Genomic DNA, 19,406 nt, shown 5'->3' on the forward strand with positions numbered 1-19,406 from the left:
ACTGCTGTTTAGCCTTCCTAATATGATAGGATGCCATGGGTTTTTTTCCCCCCATTCTCTCTCTGACACACACACACACACACTGAAATTCTCTAATAATTTTGTGGAGTCACTATTTCAAGAGGAGTGGTGTAGCTTGGAACAGACTTCAGTTGTCTTTTATTTATGACTATGTGTTAGTCCAAGTTTCCCTGATGGTTTTCAGGACTGCAAGCTCTATACATGGGATGAGTATCAGAACTGCAGGCTGTAGACTCAGGGTGTAGACCAGCACTGCAGGCTCTATATATGGGGTGAGGACCAGACTCGGTGAGAATCAGAACTGTGGGCTCTAGTCTCAGGGTGAGGACCAGAACTGTAGGTTCCAGATTCAGGGTAAGGACCAGAACTGCAAACTCTAGACTCAGGGTGAGGACTAGAACTGTTAGGCTTTATACATGGGGTGAGGATCAGAACTACAAGTTCTGTACTAAGAGTGAGGATCAGAACTGCAGGCTCTAGATTCAGGGTAAGGACCAGAACTGCAGACTGTGTACTCAGGGTGAGAATCAGAACTGCAGGCTCTATACATGGGGTGAGGATCAGTACTGTGGACTCTGTATACAGGCTGAGGATCAGAACTGCAGGTTCTGTACTCAGGCTGAGGATATAGTTTTGTAAATGGATTACAAAACTTGCTTATGGGGCTGCAGAGGTCCCTCTGGGTAAGACTGTATACTGCTCTTGCAGAGGACCTGACTGATTTCTAGCAACCTCAGTCATCTGTCTGTAACTCTGTAACTCCAGCTCCAAGGGATCTGATGCCCTCTGCTGGCTTCTTCAGACCACTAGTGCACATAATCACAACACACACACACACACACACACACACACACACACACACACACACTAAAATTGAGAGAGAGAACTTCTGAGGCAATAAAGGGTTTTGTTAGCTCTGAATTGAGGTACACATATTTTTAATACTATGAATTTTTATGAAAAGATACATCAGTTTTTCTGATAAAATTAAAATGGTTGGATTTCTGAAGACAAAATAAAGCTGCTAATTACTGAGAAAAGTCATAGGACCAGTTGTCATCACTTCCTTTATAACTGCTGTTTGCATTAAGAATATGCAGCCATTTCTAGCAGAACTCTCTGGAAGCTGATGCTATGTAGAGGAGAACTTCTAGAACTTGACATAGCTATACAGTGGTAGGAAGCTTCATTTTCTGCTGACTGACTTGATTCTCAGTCAGCAAAATTAGTATCAGGAGACAGTTTTAACTTAGCTGAGACTTGGAAAGAATACTCAGAGAGAATCATGGTAGAATGCTTTAGTTTTTTTTCTAAGAACAAGGTTTCAAGCTAGCAATGAGCTTCTGATCCTCTGTTTCTACCTCCCAAGTGATGGTGTTAACAGGAATGTGCCATCATGCTTGGAAGGTGAGGTGTTCTTAACATGCACTGGCCATTTGAAAACAGGGACAGGTTGAAGATGACCAGCATAGCCAAGTCATTTAAAATAACTTCTACCTTTGCCACCATTGAATTTTACTTTATTTCTCCTTCCATTTCTACTGACTTTCCCCTCCCCCACTTCTACAAACCTCTTTGTTCTTTGCTCTCAATTCCAGTGGCTGAATCATTGTAGAAACTGCAGTATGTTCTTCTTTTGATTATCCGTAGAATACGTAGTTTCTAGTACTCAGAGTTGTCACCAGGGTTTTAATAATATGTTTCTTGATTTTCTTGTGTGTGATTCTGTTGAAGTTACTTATAAAGATAATTCCTCCTAGCCTCCTTAGGCAAGGAAGAGCCACTAGTCTAGAAAGCATAGGGACAAAGGTTAAAAATGAGGAATCTTAATAACTTTTCCATGTTAAATCAACATTTTAAAAAGTATTTATTTTAGGAAATAATTTTTATTACAGAATTGTTTAATTTGAGAATTACATGGCTGAATCAAGTGCAGTGCTTTTTATATGAATGTTTTTCACTTACATTGATACTCCAGTTTGTTGTCAAGAAAAGTTAATATCGTAGATGACTTAAATGCAGAGTTGAAACAGCGAGCCCAAGGCCTGAATTTTGTGTTCATTAGTTATAGTTGCTGTATTCTAGAAGAATAAACATAGATGGATGTATCAAGTACATCTGATATGTTTGACATTGCAGAAATGGTTACTAATTAACAAATGACTGATACTGACAAATACTAACTGAATTTCTGTAAAACTGTAGATTATATTATATAGTAGTCTCTTCATCTTAAAATTTTCAGTGTTTTTAATGTTAATTAGTTTATATTCTTGGACTAGAAGGTTTTTTATCTTATAAGGAAAAATGAGATATATTTAATGGTAGAAATCTGTATGATAAAACTTGAATTTAAAGTTTTTGAGATTTGAGCTTTTTATAGAACTTTTAGTGGTAAAGATAGATTAGTCTAGGTGATGCTTTTAAGCTGTCTTACTATGAAATGCTCTTGTAGAATTCACCTGAAGTGAATATACTAACATGAACATGCATCATTTATAATACAAACAACAACTTGTTAGTCACATGCTAATTTATAGACCTGTCAGAACCATGGAGGTTGAGTGAAGTATTCAATCACTTGACTATAAATGATGAGTATTATTTAACCCAAATCTCTTTGATTATGTACTATTTATCTTTGTACTGGGAAAGCTTGTTTATGGCCTTAGGTTTCTTAGGAAGAATGATAGTAGAAATTAGATATAAATACTCATAAAAAATCAAAATTCTTTAGGAAATATGATTAAGGGAGACTAAAAGTAGCTTTTAAATTTTCTGAATTACCCTTGTAATTTATCAAAGAATTCATATTGGTGTTAATCTGAGTGTTTTAGGTGAAGTTAAACCTCACTAAGTTCCATACAATTCACAAGAGCTAGAGATACTTACCTAGAAGTATTTTTAGTGATAAGACTGATTTTAGTTAAGATCTTCTGTAGTTCCACACTGACTCACTTCTTTTTAAATGGCTCCTGTGTATATTCTATAATGCTTTAAATATTAAGATACACAACTTCATCCTGTTCATGTGTTCTAATTCATGTTGCTGGTATGAAGCTAACATCTGGCACTTTTTAACCTCACATTTGCTTTCATAATAAACCATCGCTTTAAGGATATGAGCAGAATCAGGCCACACAGCAGATTTTCTCCTTACCAATTTGGGTTTCTGTATTTTCTTAAATACAGGGATTTTGGCTTCTCCACAGTCTGCTCCTGGGAACTTGGATAATAGTAAAAGTGGTGAAATGAAAGGTAACGGAAGTGGAGGAAGCCGAGAAAATAGTACTGTTGACTTTAGCAAGGTAATTCATTAATTGTAAATTTTCAGTAGCTTTCCCACTGAGAAAATAACTAGTAATGTGTTGCTTTGTTGCTATTGCTTACAGAATTGTTTAGTAGACTGGTGTTTACACATTGTATGGGATGCCTGTGAGGTCTTAAGGACATAAACTGGGATAAGCTCTTAGTTCATAATTACATGCTTAGAGTTTCAGTGTTTGAGACGAAAACACTGTAAACAGGATGAATTTGTCTTTGTACCTTATCATAGGAACCCTGAAACTTGGGTCTTATGAAGAGGTTTTTCTGGGAGCGGCATTGCAGCACTTATAGAACCTTCTCCTGGGTTGTACTGCATCCCAGAATTACTGACTAGTGGAGTTAGGACCTTCTGGAATGCTCCTGGGAAACATGGGTATATAGAGGTGTGGTTTAAACACCAAAACCAACAAACTCCTATGAATTTGTTTTTTTTAATGAGTAATTCGTTGAAATAAAGGTGAAAACAACAACCACAACAACACGAAAAGACCTCTTGAGCGGCAGCTGAGTTTTGAAAGTACTGGTTGGGAAGTACCTTAGTTTTGCTGCCTGCCACTTTACTATTAATGCATGGAATATTAACATTTCTACATCTTATTTCTAAGGCTTTGTTTTAAGTGTCAAACCGGATCCATTTTTTTAAAAACTTTTTGTTCTATTTCACAGTGTGTCCACAAATTATGCACACTTCACTGAAAAAAAGTTTGAATGATTTGTAGTTTTGTGGAGCTTTGTACTCTCACATTATAGAAAGACTGGCCATTAGGGATTTTGACTATTTGGAAAAAGTGTTCTCTTGGGCATGATGGCCTATGCCTATAATCCTAGTTAACCAGAGGCCAAGGCAAAAGGATCTCAAGTTGGTAGCTAGCCTGGGTTATATAGTGAGCTCTAGAATACCCTCAACTAAATAGCAAAGTCTTGTCTTTAAAAACAAAACAAACAATTCAAGGCCGTTACAGTTGTCATTTCTAACTTATCTTGTTTTCATTAGTGCTCTGTTTCAGATCATCAGAAAGTGTTCCTAGCTAAGGTGGAATTTACTGTTCTGAATAAGTAAATTAGTGTCACTTGCATTGTGGGTCTTGTCTAGGCATGGCCGTTGCGGTTGATCTTTGTTCCTCTGTCAGTCTCATTTTTTTACTGGACTGTTCTTGTATGCCCTCCCTGTCTCTTGCTGGGCAGGAGTCTGCCTCCTGGCACTGTAGTTGTGGCACACTGAGAGTGGGACTCAAGAGGCCCTTTGTAAGTGCTGGTTTACCTTTTAATAGATAGTCTTGCTAGTGGTCGTTTAGTAACTTGTGTGAACCTGTGTATAAATGAGAGCTTCATCTACCCTGGTGTCATGTTTGTAACTGTTTTGTAATTATACACAGGCAGCTGAGTTTCCCTTGCACAGTGTCTGAACTAATCAAGGCTATAGATTTTCATTGAGAATAACATTTTTTCCATTTAAAGAAAATACTAGGAAATGGTAATTTTTTTAAAAGGAGAATTTATGAAGACATATGAAACAGTGAGACTTAATAATGGAAAATCAAGCAATGAATATGTTGTAGCACTGTGTATAATTTCACGAGCCATTGTTAGTTTGTGCGCTGTATGTCCTCAATAGTTTTAATGAATAGTCTATTCATTGAATAGTTTTAAAGTTTATGTTTGATAATATAGAACTCTAAAGTAATAAAGATTGTAGTAGTTAAAACAATAGGTGCTAAATTATGCCTGTACTTTTTATATTTGTCTACTCCATTCTTTATATCTGTGGGACTTTTGGCATTTATACATCTTTTAGATCATAAGGTTTGATTGGCAGTAGTAGTTTTAAAGTTATTCTTTCATTCATCTCTAAGTAATCATTTCTAAATTGCTCATTTATCAATAGGTCGACATGAATTTCATGAGGAAAATTCCCACAGGAGCTGAGGCTTCCAATGTTTTGGTAGGAGAAGTGGACTTTTTGGAGAGACCTATCATTGCATTTGTGAGACTGGCTCCTGCAGTTCTCCTTTCCGGGTTGACAGAGGTCCCTGTGCCCACTAGGTAAAAAGCAGCTCTCCTTCATATAGACCCACTGAAAGAATACTTGGCTATGTATAATAGAGGCACTGTTTAATCACTAATTAATTCAGTCATTGTACTAAAATGCTTTTGAGTATTAGTGTAAATTATCCTCCCTCCTCCAGCTTTTACCTCCTTTCATTCTGCAGCTGACCTGGAACTTACTATGTAGTCCTTTACACTCCCAAATGATGAGATCGTAGCTATGAGTCGCCTCCTGCTGTAATAATATTGTGTGAAATCAGCTGTTTATTTGTATCTTTATTAGAAGTTTGGTAGTTTATGAGCTTTTGTTTTACAAAGCCAGTAATTGAGATTGATTTTTGTGCTGGGGACTCAGAAGGGGGCTTGCTCATGTTCAGTTCTCATTTTGTCCTAAGCTATAAGCTCCAGTTTGTCATTCTAGACATGCCCATCCCTTGTGTATGCATACAAAATTCTTTGTTCTGACTTGATAGAGATTTTCCATTCATGTACATTGAGTGTATAAATTAATCTGGATTGAGACCATAAAGAATAATTACAAGTTGTGTTAATCAGTCCATGTGCTGTGAAAAGGACATCTCCACAGGTCATTAATGTCAGAAACTTAACTGCAAATGTGACTTGTTTTTGACAGTAACTGTATTTTTGCTTGAAGGTTTTTTGTTTTGTTTTGTTTTAGATAAAGTCACTTGTGTGGCAAAGGTTGACTTCTTATCCTTGGCAATCCTTCTGCCTCAGCCTCCTGAGTGCTGAGCTTCTGGCATATGCATCATACTAGGGGAATTTTTCATCAGGGAGGCTCCACAGTACCATGAAGAGGTGTGGTTAATAATGTATTCTCATGACTGATTCAGTAGTTAAGATAATAATTAATAGGAATTTGATGGAGGTATACTTATATATCACTAATGATACAGTATTGATAAGTGAGGAAAAGTATTTGATTACTTCATATGTAAATTTTCATAAAGCAGGAGGATAAATATTTCAGTAAGGATATTAATATTTTACATAAAGTTGAGGAGATAATGATGAAACCCATTATTTTGTATGTTAACCTACAAAGATAGTTAAAATATTAGTATATGCTCTAGTGTTAACAGGATACAACTAAGTACTTTTTATTTAACACCAAAATAGTAACAGGTCTGATATTGAAGTTGTAAATCCTTTTTCCTCCCAGATAGGTTACTTGGCTGGATGCCATATTTACAGTGATCCAAAATAGTTTCAGACTGCATATTTTTTGTGTGTATGTTCTGAACTATTTGATTCAACCTTACTTTCAAGAAATCAGTGTAGGACAAGGGATGTGGCTCAGCTGGCAGAGAGATTGCTCAGCATGCACAAAGCCCTGGTTCAGTTCCCAGCACTACATAATCCAGGTGTGGTGGGGCACACCTTTATCCCATCACTTGGGTAGAGGAGGGTGCAGTGGAGGCAGGAGAATTCAAAGTTCAAGGTTTCCTGTGTCTACACAGTAAGTTCCAGATCAGCCAGGGGTACATAACCCTCAAAGAAATCAGTGTGGTGCTGCAAATCTATAACCCAACACTAGGAAGACTGAGCAAGGAGTTTGAGGTCAGCCTGGGTGACCTAGGGAGACCCTAAGAAGGTCGTTACAACCTTGCTGTTTTTATCAGTTTAGTCCAGAGTTAATTGGTTAATCCAGAAGGATATTTCCTTAGTAACTGTTTTGCACTAAGGAAGCTGCGAAATGAGTAAGTTAGTAGAGGTAATTGTGAATGCCTTTTATAGTTTCATGATCTGAATTTTTTTTTTTTTTTTTTTTTTGGTTTTTGAAAATAGGATCTGCTGTAGCTTGAGCTGAGATGATGACTTTGAGCTCAGATCCTCTTTGCCTCTGCCTTTCAAGTGTTGGAATAGCAGGCTTGCCCACCACACTCAGTTAAGATCTGTTTTGAATAGAATTGCCATTATTTTCTTGATTCTTGTGGGTGATACCAAAGGTCTGAGTGTTGTTTCTGTGTTTATGATAGAATCATTTTTAAAAGTTTCCTGTATTTGTGTATATATGTTGTTTCTTTTAAAATATGCATATTTTAATCTTTTCTTAGGTTTTTGTTTCTGTTACTGGGCCCAGCAGGGAAGGCCCCACAATATCATGAAATTGGGAGATCTATAGCTACTCTCATGACTGATGAGGTTAGTAAAATACAGTCAAATCCCTTTGAGCTAGACAGTGAATATGCAGTTATAGTCCTACTTTTTTTCTCACAGTAACACTTATAAAATTATCTGTGATATCTGTACTATTTTATATCATATTTGCTCTTACAACACATGCATTTCTTGGCGGTTTTAATACCTATTTCTCAGGAATAGTGGATAGTTTTTCATCTATTTTGTTGCTATTCTTTAATTTGACCTCATTGACTACATTGACATTTTGAAATTTATTTGGTCCTAGATTTCAGGATGTTACTTCTTTGGGTTTCCTTGGAAACTCTGTTCTTCTTCTCTCTCTTGGTTTTGTGATGTCATATTTGGCTCCTTAGTGATCAGAACTTCTGCTTCTTTGAGGGAGATTTCTAGCAGTGCTTGCTAAACATTCCAACACATCTATGTAGGGCATCAGAAAACCCTGTAAATCTGAACCTGATCTGTGTCAGCTACTCATACATTTCTATAATCACTGCCATTTCTCTGATTTAGACTCTGACCCTTACTGTGGCAAGTAATTTAATGGGTTTTTATCTTTGGAGTTTTTTTTTTAACCTATATTGACAATAATAAATGTAGATATGACATCTCCCAATCTATAGCCTCATTACTTACAGTTGTTTTTTTGTTTGTTTGATTTTGTTTTTGTTTCTGAATTGTGGTTTCTATATAACCCACGCATTCTTCAAACTGGCTGCACAGCTCAGGTTAGCCTGACTCTTGGCAGTCTTCTTAGCTTAGTCTCCTAAATACTGTTTTACCATCCACCATAACCACTACCTTTCTTGATTTCCTTTCAGATATCACCTCTGTTTTGCTTTTTGTTTAGTTGGTTGGTTAGCTTTTCTTGTACAAAGTCTTGATGTATGTCCTGGACTCCCTGAAACTCACACCAGTTCTCCTCCTGCCTTACGTTGCTGGGGTTATCAGTCTCCTCAGCAACATTTTTGTTTGGCTGCCTGCCTTTCTCTTGTCAGCTTTCCATTATGCACTTTGCTTAATTTTCTCCTTGTTTGACCATTTGTCCCTCTTGGAAGTTTGTCCTTCTGTGCAATTACTTAAGTCTCTGTTCTGCCTAGAAAGGTGGCAATGTTTTTTTTTTTTGTAGCACACAGCAGTGTGCCTAGCAAATCATAGGTAACCAATAAATATTTATTAAGCAAAGTAACTTCTTTTTCTATAATTATTCCTTCAGGATAAATAACACTTTAATGACAGAAACAGAATGACCTGACATTATTGTAATGAGTTAATCTGTAGTGAATTGATTTTTATCTTTGTAATGAATTACTATTTATCTTTATATCACTGTATCATTTTCTTCTGTTGTTTGTTGTTGATTGATCTGTTAATACTAATGATGGGCTGACTCTTGCTAAGCGAGGTGAATGCCTGCAGCTGATGAGAACTTGTGTTTTTTACTGACTTTACTTTTGTTATTTTACATTGTATGCACATGTGGGTACAGGTCCCAGGGTGTCCACAAGGTTGTGTCATATCCCTCAGAACTGATTCTGGGAACTGAAAGCGTGTCCTCTGCTTGCATGCTTACTGTTAACTATGGTGCCATTGCTCTAGCCCAGTGTTTCTGTGTCTAAAGTACATTTTAATACAGGTAGATCTTCCTTTCCACTGTAAAATCCTTATGCTCAGTATCTTCTTTTCCTTAGATTTTTCATGATGTAGCTTATAAAGCAAAAGATCGAAATGACCTCTTATCTGGAATTGATGAATTTTTAGATCAAGTAACTGTCCTTCCTCCAGGAGAGTGGGATCCTTCCATACGCATAGAGCCACCAAAAAGTGTTCCTTCTCAGGTAAGAATCTAGATATGTTTCTCAGGTTGTTTTCTTTTTTAATAAAAAAAATGTAAAGCCAGAACTATTTCCAGTGGATGTGGCTTAGTGGGTACACTTTGTCAGTGTACCTGAGACCTCAGATTTGAACCCTAGCACTGAAAGTAAAAGCAGTAGAAATCAGAGGTAGATCAGAGAGGAGAGGATGTCCCTGTGGTACTATGTCCCTTATGTGCTCTTATCCCAAACAGATGTTTGTCTCCTGTCAGTTTTGTGGTCAGTCTGATAATTATCTGTACCTGGACATGTGAATGTTTTTACTCTGCCTGCTCTTTGGTTATTTCCATAATTTTAAGTTGATCAGTGGGGGTGAATATGTACATACACATGTTTTAAAAATCTATCTTCATGTGTTAGTACATTTGTTTCACACAAAAAAATGTCTGGGGTGCTAGTTCTTGAGTGCTTTAAATAATATGGAATAATTTGATTTTACAAATTTGGGAAGTTTCTGGTGTACATTTCTGAGCTATATCTCTTGACCAGTGTGGACTTCAACAAGTTGCTTCATTCTTTTATGATAGTTGATTTATGTGAGCTTTTCTTCTGTCTCAGGTCAGTTCTGATTCAGTTTGCCTGGTATCTCATCCATTTTGCCCAGATTTTAAAATGTCTTGGAAAGTTTATCTGTTAAACTTTCCTTGGTTTGTGTAGTTACAGCTTGACATATCTTGGGTTTGACTAATAGATAAATTATTTCTTATATTTTTTGAAGAGTAGTTCATAAAATTATTTTAGATTTTTTTAAATGTGGGCTTTTTTCTACTTTATTTTAGCTGATTTACTTCCACTATCCTTCAGTAAAGATTTATTTTCTCCTTTTTTGCCTAACATATTTAATTACATTCCTTTTAAAGTTTTCCTTTTTTACATTTTATGTATGTACGTACGTATGTATGTGTACACACACACACACTCACTCAGACTCACACATATGAGTATTTTGCCTGCATGTGCACCACATGCGTGACTGAAGCCCAGGATCAAATAACCCAAAAGTGGAGTTATGCATAATAGTGAGCCAACAAGTTAATGCAGGAAACTGAACACAGATCCTCTGAGCTGTCTCTCCAGCCCCATCTTTTAAAAATGTTTTTTAAAAAAAAGAAAAAAAATTTTTGTTTCGCTTTTTGCTTTCTGTTTAGGGTCAGTATTTTGAGTAAGTAGCCTAGAACCCTCTATGCAGGTAAGACTAACCTAAACTTGTAGTGATCCTCCTGCCATAGTTTCTCAAATACCAGAATTGTGGTGATCTTACTTTTTATCTAAGTCTAGCTACTCCGTGTTAGTAAAGTGTTGTGTTTCAGGTCCATGGGAGCCTTGGACTTCAGGGGAGCACTTAGAACCACACATGTCTAGTGTGTCTGTCTTTTGTTCCCTGCTTATTCCATTCTCTCCCTCCTTCCATCATGTGCTTGTCTATAGATAGGTATTTCTTTAGTCAGTTCTCTCTTGAGGTAACCTGTGAAATACTCCTTTTATGTTTACATGGGGGAGATAGTCCTAATCTTAGAAATGGTTTTATTGATTTTTTAATAAGATATGAGAATACTGAAGGAATTCCTGTGTTATTTTTCTAAGGAAATTGTTAGTACATGAAAAATGTTGCTTATTGAACTCAGGCTTTCTGCCTCAGCCTTTTGAGAGCTGGTAGTGCAGGTGTGTAGAGAAAGTATCTTTAAAATTAATGTAAAATTGGTTCTTGGTAGTTAACTGTGAGTATTATTATAAATATTTTGGTGAAAAATAGGCTTCTTTGGGAGAATGTTTATTTTCCTGGCTGGGCTGACTGGTGTCAGCTTACCAAACTTGAGTTATGCAGGAAAGAGGGAATCTTCCATGACAGCGTGCTTCTATAGGCTAGTCTGTAAGGCATTTTCTTGATTGATACTTGATGTGTTAGAGCCTAGCTCACTGTGGATGGTGCCACCCCTTGGCTGGTGGTCTTGGAGCAGAATCTACACAGAGAAACCCTGTCTCAAAAAACCAAAAAAAAAAAAAAAAAGAAAAGAAAGAAAGTAAGCAAGCAGGCTGAGCAAGCCATGAGGCACAAGCCAGTAAGCAGTGTTCCTCCATTGCCTCTGCTCTAGTTCTTGCCCCTAAGTTCCTGGTCCTGACTTCCCTTCATTAAGAACTATGATGAGGACATGTGAGCTGAACTTTTCTTCCCCAGTTTGTTTTCAGTCATGGTGTTTTATCACAGCAGTGGAAACTTTATCTAAAACAATAATTATTGCAGAACAGGAATTTGAAGTGGTATATATGAGTATATCTTATAGTACACTGATGTTAGGTGCAGAAGCTAATTGTAAATTTAAATTTTAAACAGAAATCGATGTTAAATTCTAACTTACATCTTATTTCTAAATGTTATTAAATGTTATTATTTTAAAAGGTTATACTAGGAAGCTTTTTTTCCCAAGCATGCTTGTGTAAAGTCCTCATGAGCTGTAATACTCCCTCAAACTATCTCAGATATTTCTGAAAATTGAATTCTGAAAATATATTTTTGTGGAATTCAGGAAAAGAGGAAGATTCCTGTGTTTCCCAATGGATCTGCTCCAGTGTCTACTGAGCCTCCTAAGGAGGCTGCTCATCACGCTGGGCCTGAGCTGCAGAGGACTGGACGGTGGGTACAGATGTTACTTTGGGGGATTAGGCACTGATTTAATGGAAAGACACCAACAGTCTTCTCTTTTAACTCCTCAAATATTTGGAACTGAATCTTGTACATTATTTCTTCTGTGGTTTTATAAAAATACATTTTCTTTAAGATATCTGACTTTAATTTTCATGTGCTTTAAAATTAGTTTAATAACATTTACCAATATTTACTTTAAAATGAAAACAATGGGACATATATTCAAGATTGTAGCTATTATAGTATGTGGGTTTTTGGTGACTTTTACAGAAGGTTCTGAGAGGGAGAAAAGATTCTTTTCCTATTTAAACAATTATGAGTTGAAAGAGAAATTACAGTGGGTGATTTTTATACATTGTGCATGGATTTAAAACTTATGTGAACACTACTTTTTGAAATACTGTAAAATTAGATGGACAAGCCTGATTAGACCTCATCATTGGCATCTGGAAACTTTATTATAGAAATTAGAAAGTTAATTTTTAGAGTAAAAGATAGAAATGTTGCCTGGTAAAATGTAATAAAACATGTTTAAAATCCTTCATACTGGACGATTGTGGCAGCATTTCCAAACTGTAGTGAAGTATAGCTATTGCATGGGGTACTGGAAGTCTTGTGGAGTTGAAGGACCTGGAGTCAGTCCTTAGTAATTAAACTAGGATATCGTACACAAACACACTGTTGACAAGAATCAGCACCTAGTATATTTACACAGACTTCAGAGAAGCTTAATTTCACAACCAATGACTAGTGAATCTAACAGAAGATTTTCTCTCTGCCAATAGTGCTAGTCTCCTATTGGCTGTAATCATTTCTTTGTTCTTTAGAGATAGAAGTACCTAGTTATATGACCATCCATCTCAAGCACCTGAGAGCCTCCTTTGCCACCTATTAAGTATTCAGTTGTTTATTTGATGATGGAGATTCATTTACTGCATTGCCATTGGTATCTTTGTAAGCAAAAGCTGATTGCTTTTGTGGCAACTTATATAAACACTTCTACTTATCAACCTACCTTTAGGATTTATTTTAGTATTTAGCTTAAAAAAATTAGAATGGTAAAGCTTGAAGCATTCAAACCCTCAAAAGCTTAAGTTTAATATTTATTTTCTTGCATATGGTATATACATAATCACCAATTTCTTGAGTCATAAGATTGTTCAGAATTTTTAGTTCAGCAGTATTTATTTGGTACCTTCTGTATAACAGGTAGGATTCTGCTAACTAGAAGCATTGCCTGCTTATATTTTATTGGAATATTTTCATTCTAAATATATCTAAAAGCCTAATTTTGAAAAATTGAAATTGTATCATTTTGATGTTTTAATGTAAATATAGATTTTTAATTCTCACTAAGCCCTCTTAGTTTTACTAATATACACATTGTATATATTATAATATACTGAAATAGCTTTTAAGGGTTTTTTTTTCTGGACAGAAATATTCACATAAATAAATCAAAAGATTTAAAAATCATTAAAAATAGTTTCTAGTTGACTTCTGTATTAAAGCTTAGCATACTACATTCACTCTAAGGACTGTAAGATATAATTGTTCTCTCTGTATTTCTGTCCATTGCCTTTCAGATCTATATTACAGATAAGGAATAGTTGCACATTTACATGAATGACTGATTAGGTTTTGTTTATTGTGTGTTTTCTTGTATATATGCATTCAGGGTTACAATTACTCCTATAAAGTCATTTGCCTGCAGCCTTTAAGCATATAATCCATGATACAGTATTATGTTTCCGTTAACTTAATGAAATCTATCTGTCCTCTGACATCATTTCATTAGAGTCAATGAGTGTATCTTCTATAAGTTATACAATGATTTAAATTTTTATTGGCAAAACAGTAAGCACCTACAATTTTATGTAGCCCATAGATTTAGCTTGAATTAGTTAGAATCCTCTAGTCTACAGCTTGACGAGTTTCATCTCACCTATTTAGGCTTTTTGGTGGTTTGATACTTGACATCAAAAGGAAAGCACCTTTTTTCTTGAGTGACTTCAAGGATGCATTAAGTCTGCAGTGCCTGGCCTCGATTCTTTTCCTATACTGTGCCTGTATGTCTCCTGTAATCACTTTTGGAGGGCTGCTTGGAGAAGCTACAGAAGGCAGAATAGTGAGTACAAAAGATTGGTAGTGGCCAGGCTCCCAGCTCCTCAGAGGCAAGTGTCTGTATGCATTTGTCTCCCTATTCGTGCTTGTATTTGAAGAGTCTCCCCACAGCATTAACCTGTCCCAAAGCAGACTTCCCCCAAAGGTAATTGCTGTGGAAAACATGGGGAAGCCATTTGAACAGGAGAAGATGCACAGTTGAGGTAAAAACAAACAAACAAATAAACAGTTTATCCTACCTTGCTTGATGAAATGGTTATAAGCTGAGTAAGACTTCCATTGTCTTCTGGGGGAATGGGTGGTTTATGGGGAGATTAAGTGCTCTGGGTGGGTCAGGGTGGGAAATTTACTCATGGGGATTCCTACCCTGTTAGTTACCATAAGGTTAGGGTAATGGCTATGTTTAACTCCTCAGCCCCAGCTGGTGACTGGACTGAGACCATTTGAAACAGCAAATATCATTGTAGAGAGGATAGAATTTTAAAGTTATGTTTGTTTTCATTTTGCTATTTAATCTATGCAAAAGTAGCCAAAGCTTTTATTGCTGACTCCCTTTTCCCATGTGAATGTAGAATCCTGTTTGCTGTATGTGCTAGGAACTGGTGCTTCATAAAACCTTGAATGGTATTTTATGGGGAGTATAAATATATTTTCATGACATTTAAGTGACATGTTTTATAATTCTTGATTTCTGAAGTTTGCTTTAATAATATTTACTCTTGAAAGAAATTTTCTATTTTTACAGATAAAAGGTTCAAACAATAGCTAAATCTAAGTGGTGGCATTTCAGTTATAAAGTTATATCTTTTTTTGAACAAATGAAAATTTCTAATTCTGAATTTACTTTTTACTATTTAGATTCCTTTTTACCCTTTCCTTTAGTCATTGTTCATACATGTTTTCAGCTGCTATGCTTTCAAAAATAGTACATGTAACTCTGCTGGGCACTGTGGAAATGTGATTTAGCTATTACCTCTTGGAAATACTGCTGCTTGTCTCATGGACTGTCACTGTCTGTCTTCTTTTTCCCTTTGACTGCATATACCTAAGATAGTGTGTTTTGCACTTGACCAAGAAAAGAGACAAATGTAGCAGAGGGAGCCTAACAAGAAAGAGACAGGAAATGGTAGCTTGTGTTCCCTAGACTGTTTGAATGAGAAAGGACAGCTGGGGAATTGAAGAGACAAAAAGAGAGGAAACAAGCATCTTACAGAGGTGTATGTTTCCATTGGCTCTATAGAAATGGACTTCTTAGGAGCTGACTTTCAGAAGCTACAGAGCAGCAGGAGACCATTCCCATGCCAATGAGGAGGAAATTGCCATTTAGTTACAGGGAGGCTAGGAAAGGTGGAAACTCAACTGATGATAATAGAAGAGTAAAGTGGTCCAGCAAGCCTTAGAATGAGGAGTGTATGAATGTAAAGCCTTCCTTAGTAGGGAAAGGTAGTTTGGGGGTCTTATGGGTGTAGGTGTGAGAGTGGTAAAGGCAGAGATTCTGGTGGCAATGTCCACATTTTTAACTCACAGTTTGGGGAGAGGCCTATAGTTTATGTTCACCTGCTCCATTTGAGTTTGTGATGTCCCTCTTTTTAGTTTTTGTGCTCCACCCCAATTTCACTTTTAACTCAAGCTCATCCTAAATTCAGTCTTAAAGTATACATATTTTAGTATAATTAAGGAGCTGGTGATAGCATACCAGTGTTTGTAGTGAAGCCCTATTTTCAGAGACAAAACAAATTTATTCTCTATGATTAATATGCATTATTAATAATAGATACTTGTTTTTTACTGTTGCCATTAGTTCGTTTTGTTTTATTTTATTTTGTTACTTTATGATTCTGTTTTGGAAGATGCCATTAGGGTTGATGGTGAGAAATGCTGTCTTTGTGTGATATGCCCTAGGTGACAGACAGGGTTAGTGGGTGCCTTCATAAACACCAGTGGGCTTCTCCTAATTATCATCACCCCATTTAAGAATGAGAGCTCTTAGATACCAAGTTGCGCAGGGTTGCATTCTAGGTACTGGCCAGGCTTCCAGAGCAGCCATGGCCTTGCTTGCTGTTGTGCTGTCTCTTGTTTCAGGGTCTTTGTTTCTCATAACTTCTTGTCTTCCTTTACCAATCCTGGGCTTTCTCCCTTCTGGATAGCACACCCCAGTTGGCCTTGATGCTTAAGAATGGTAAATTCTTTTCCTTTCTCTCTGATCCTACCCACCCTTGTCTAGTGGCATCATGCATTGTGGTTGCTTCACCATCTAACCTCATTAGCAAGGCTATAATGCTGATAGTGAAATAAAACTTTACTGTATCTTACTAAGAACTCCTCTGAGACTTTGTTTTCCCATTGGTCTTGTTCTGCTGAACTTTAATAATAAAATACTCGTTGTTTCTGTGAACTTTTTGCACAGTGCCCCCCCACTACCTTGTTTATGTTACCTATATCATTTTTAAGTTAATCAATTAAGAGTTATCAGATTAATTTTCAAAAAATAGATGGAAACTGAGGGGGTTTAAATCACCATATTGAGTATTTAATGTGTTTTTTATTTTTAGAATGAAAAATACCTATTTCAGTCATATAAACAATAAAATAACACACATGCATTTCTGCTTGCCTAAGCTTAGAAATAAAACACCACAGATGAAATTGAAGCCCTATATGTTTCTCTTTGCGCCTTGTGTCTTACAGTATTAAATGCTGAATTAAGGATGATTGCCAAAAGTTCAGTTAAATTTGCAAAAAAAAAAAAAGCAGTTTTCTTGATGTACTTGATACATTTGTAACTACTTGGCTAGTGTCTATGTTTTCCAGATCTGTAGTGGGTTAGAGATCATTTTTTGATGTGTTGCCTCTATTCATTTTCCCTCGAACAGAGTGCAATAGAATCTCTTTTTGGAGCATCATTAACTGGGATTGCCTATTCATTGTTTGCTGGGCAACCTCTAACAATATTGGGGAGCACAGGTCCAGTCCTAGTGTTTGAAAAGATTTTATTTAAATTCTGTAGGTAAGTAACAATTATCCTGTTTTGTATACCTGTCAATTATGTTTTATTGTACAGTTTATGAACTATATTTCGCTGTGTTAATAATATGTTTATTTTTCAGTATCTTTGGGTGCTTTATATAGTTGTCCTTCCAAGGTTCCTACTACTTCTCAGTAATTTAGAAATGAGGAAAAATATGGTTGCCTATCAGTGTTCATTTAATGGATTTGAGTATTGAAAAGCACATCATTTGAGAAGCAATAAAAATACTTAGTGCTAACAAAATTAAACCAGTAAAATGTTTATCTGAACTGTTTGTTGGGAAAAATGTAGATCTTCTACAGGATAGAGTGAAAACCCAGGTTGGCTTTGCCAGGCAGTCTTGTGTAAAGAAATAGGGGTTCAAAGTTGTCAGAGTGCAGCTTCAGTAGCTATGGCTAGGCTGTTCTCGGCATGGGCATACTGTAGCTAATAGGCTTTGAATTCAACATCAACAATACCATTCCCTATGTGACAAATGTGCAGTTGAGTATTTTAACCTGAAACAGTGTAGCCATTTGAATATTTGGTTGTTGTAATTCTCTTGCTCTGATTCTCATTGGTTAAATTGGTTCTAATTCTGATATGGCATGCTCTTCTGACCAGTAGAGAATGAAATGACTTAAAGTATCTCTTACTTGAAATTAAAAATAAGAAACTACTTTTTTGTAGGGATAGTGGTGGGTAAAGGAGGAATAGTGGTGGCAAGATAGTGAGGTGGTGAGTGTTTTTACCTTACTGATATGCGGATGTTTCATCTTCAGAGAAAGTCAGCCATAGTTGTTTTTAACCTGTCATTTGTTTGATATAGCTGATTGCTAATGTACAATCTAATGGCTTTATGCCTTTACTGCCTGGCATATTTTCACTGTAAATCTTCAATATAATAACAAGTCTCCAGTTGAAGCAGAAAAACAAAGAGCTTTATCTAATCATCATTTTAGCCATTTGGTAATTGTTATTTTTAAAGGAATCCTGTGTTGCTTGTGTTCTTACTGCTTGTTATGAAAACTTAAGGTGCAAATGCTGTTCTATATGTCCATGGTGATCATGTCCCTATCTATATTTCTAAACAGAGATTATCACCTTTCCTATCTATCATTAAGAACCAGTATTGGTCTGTGGACTTCTTTCTTGTGCATTGTATTGGTTGCAACAGATGCAAGCAGCCTTGTGTGTTACATTACTCGGTTTACAGAAGAAGCTTTTGCAGCTCTCATTTGTATCATATTCATCTATGAAGCTTTGGAGAAACTCTTTCATTTAGGAGAAATATATGCATTTAATATGCACAACAACTTGGATGAACTGACCAGTTACACGTATGTGCTTCTATTTTTTTTTCCTTATGTGTTGTGTGATGTTTTTTAGTCTTTGGCTTTTTTGACTCTTTGGGAGACGGGTTCTCCACCCAGCTCCCAAATAAATTACACATGGGGTCTTATTATTACAAATGCCTGACCTTAGCTTGGCTTGTTTCTAGCCAGCTTTTATCTTAAATTAACCCTTCTATCTTTTCCCTCTGGGCTTTTATCTTTCTTACTTCTGCAATCTTGTTTTTTGTGTGTGTGTGTGTGTGTGTGTGTGTGTGTGTGTGTTTGTTTTTGTGAGGCAGGGTTTCTTTGTAGTTTTGGAGCCCGTCCTGAAGCTTGCCCTGTAGACCAGGTTGGCCTGGAACTCACAGAGATCTGCCTACTTCTGCCTCCAAGTGCTGGGACTAAAGGCGTGCACCACCATTGCCCAGCGCTTCAGCAGTCTTACCTTCCTTCGTACTCCATAGCTGGCTGGGTGGCTGGGTGGCTGGCCTCCTTGTTCTCTAGTCGCTCCTCCTTCCTCGTTTCCCCTGCTGTTTATCCTCTCCGCCTGCCAACCCCTCCTGTCCTTGCTCCTGCCTCTCTATTGGCTGTTCAGCTCTTTATTAGGATCATCCAGTGTTTTAGATAGGCAAAGAATCACAGCTTCACAGAGTTAAAAAAAGTGCAGCATAAACAAAAGTCACACACCTTAAAATAATATTCTACCACACTAATCACTTTTTTCCTAAGATATCAGAGCATATTTTTCAAATGAATTTTTTTTTGTAAGATCTCGGCATGGTGGTACACACTTTAATTCCATTACTCAGGAGGCTGAGGCAGGAGAAAGTGCCACAAGTTAAAGGTCCACCTGAGCTATATAGTTG

General features: G+C 36.5%; 1 protein-coding gene across 4 annotated transcripts in view; it reads left to right on the forward strand.

The window, feature by feature from the left end:
• The window catches only part of Slc4a7 (solute carrier family 4 member 7), an 87,760-nt gene that overhangs the window by 42,846 nt on the left and 25,508 nt on the right, over window positions 1–19,406 (forward strand). For all 4 annotated transcript variants that reach the window (XM_040747625.1, XM_040747621.1, XM_040747623.1 and 1 more), the window contains 8 exons: window positions 3,214–3,329; window positions 5,234–5,391; window positions 7,473–7,560; window positions 9,249–9,395; window positions 11,957–12,063; window positions 14,029–14,203; window positions 17,073–17,206; window positions 18,301–18,546. In XM_040747625.1, coding sequence (XP_040603559.1) covers window positions 3,214–3,329; window positions 5,234–5,391; window positions 7,473–7,560; window positions 9,249–9,395; window positions 11,957–12,063; window positions 14,029–14,203; window positions 17,073–17,206; window positions 18,301–18,546 — 1,171 coding nt within the window. The remainder of the gene's footprint in view (window positions 1–3,213; window positions 3,330–5,233; window positions 5,392–7,472; window positions 7,561–9,248; window positions 9,396–11,956; window positions 12,064–14,028; window positions 14,204–17,072; window positions 17,207–18,300; window positions 18,547–19,406) is intronic.

This window comes from Mesocricetus auratus, unplaced genomic scaffold (genome assembly GCF_017639785.1).
Source record: "Mesocricetus auratus isolate SY011 unplaced genomic scaffold, BCM_Maur_2.0 Super-Scaffold_100006, whole genome shotgun sequence".
NCBI classification, from domain to species: domain Eukaryota; kingdom Metazoa; phylum Chordata; class Mammalia; order Rodentia; family Cricetidae; genus Mesocricetus; species Mesocricetus auratus.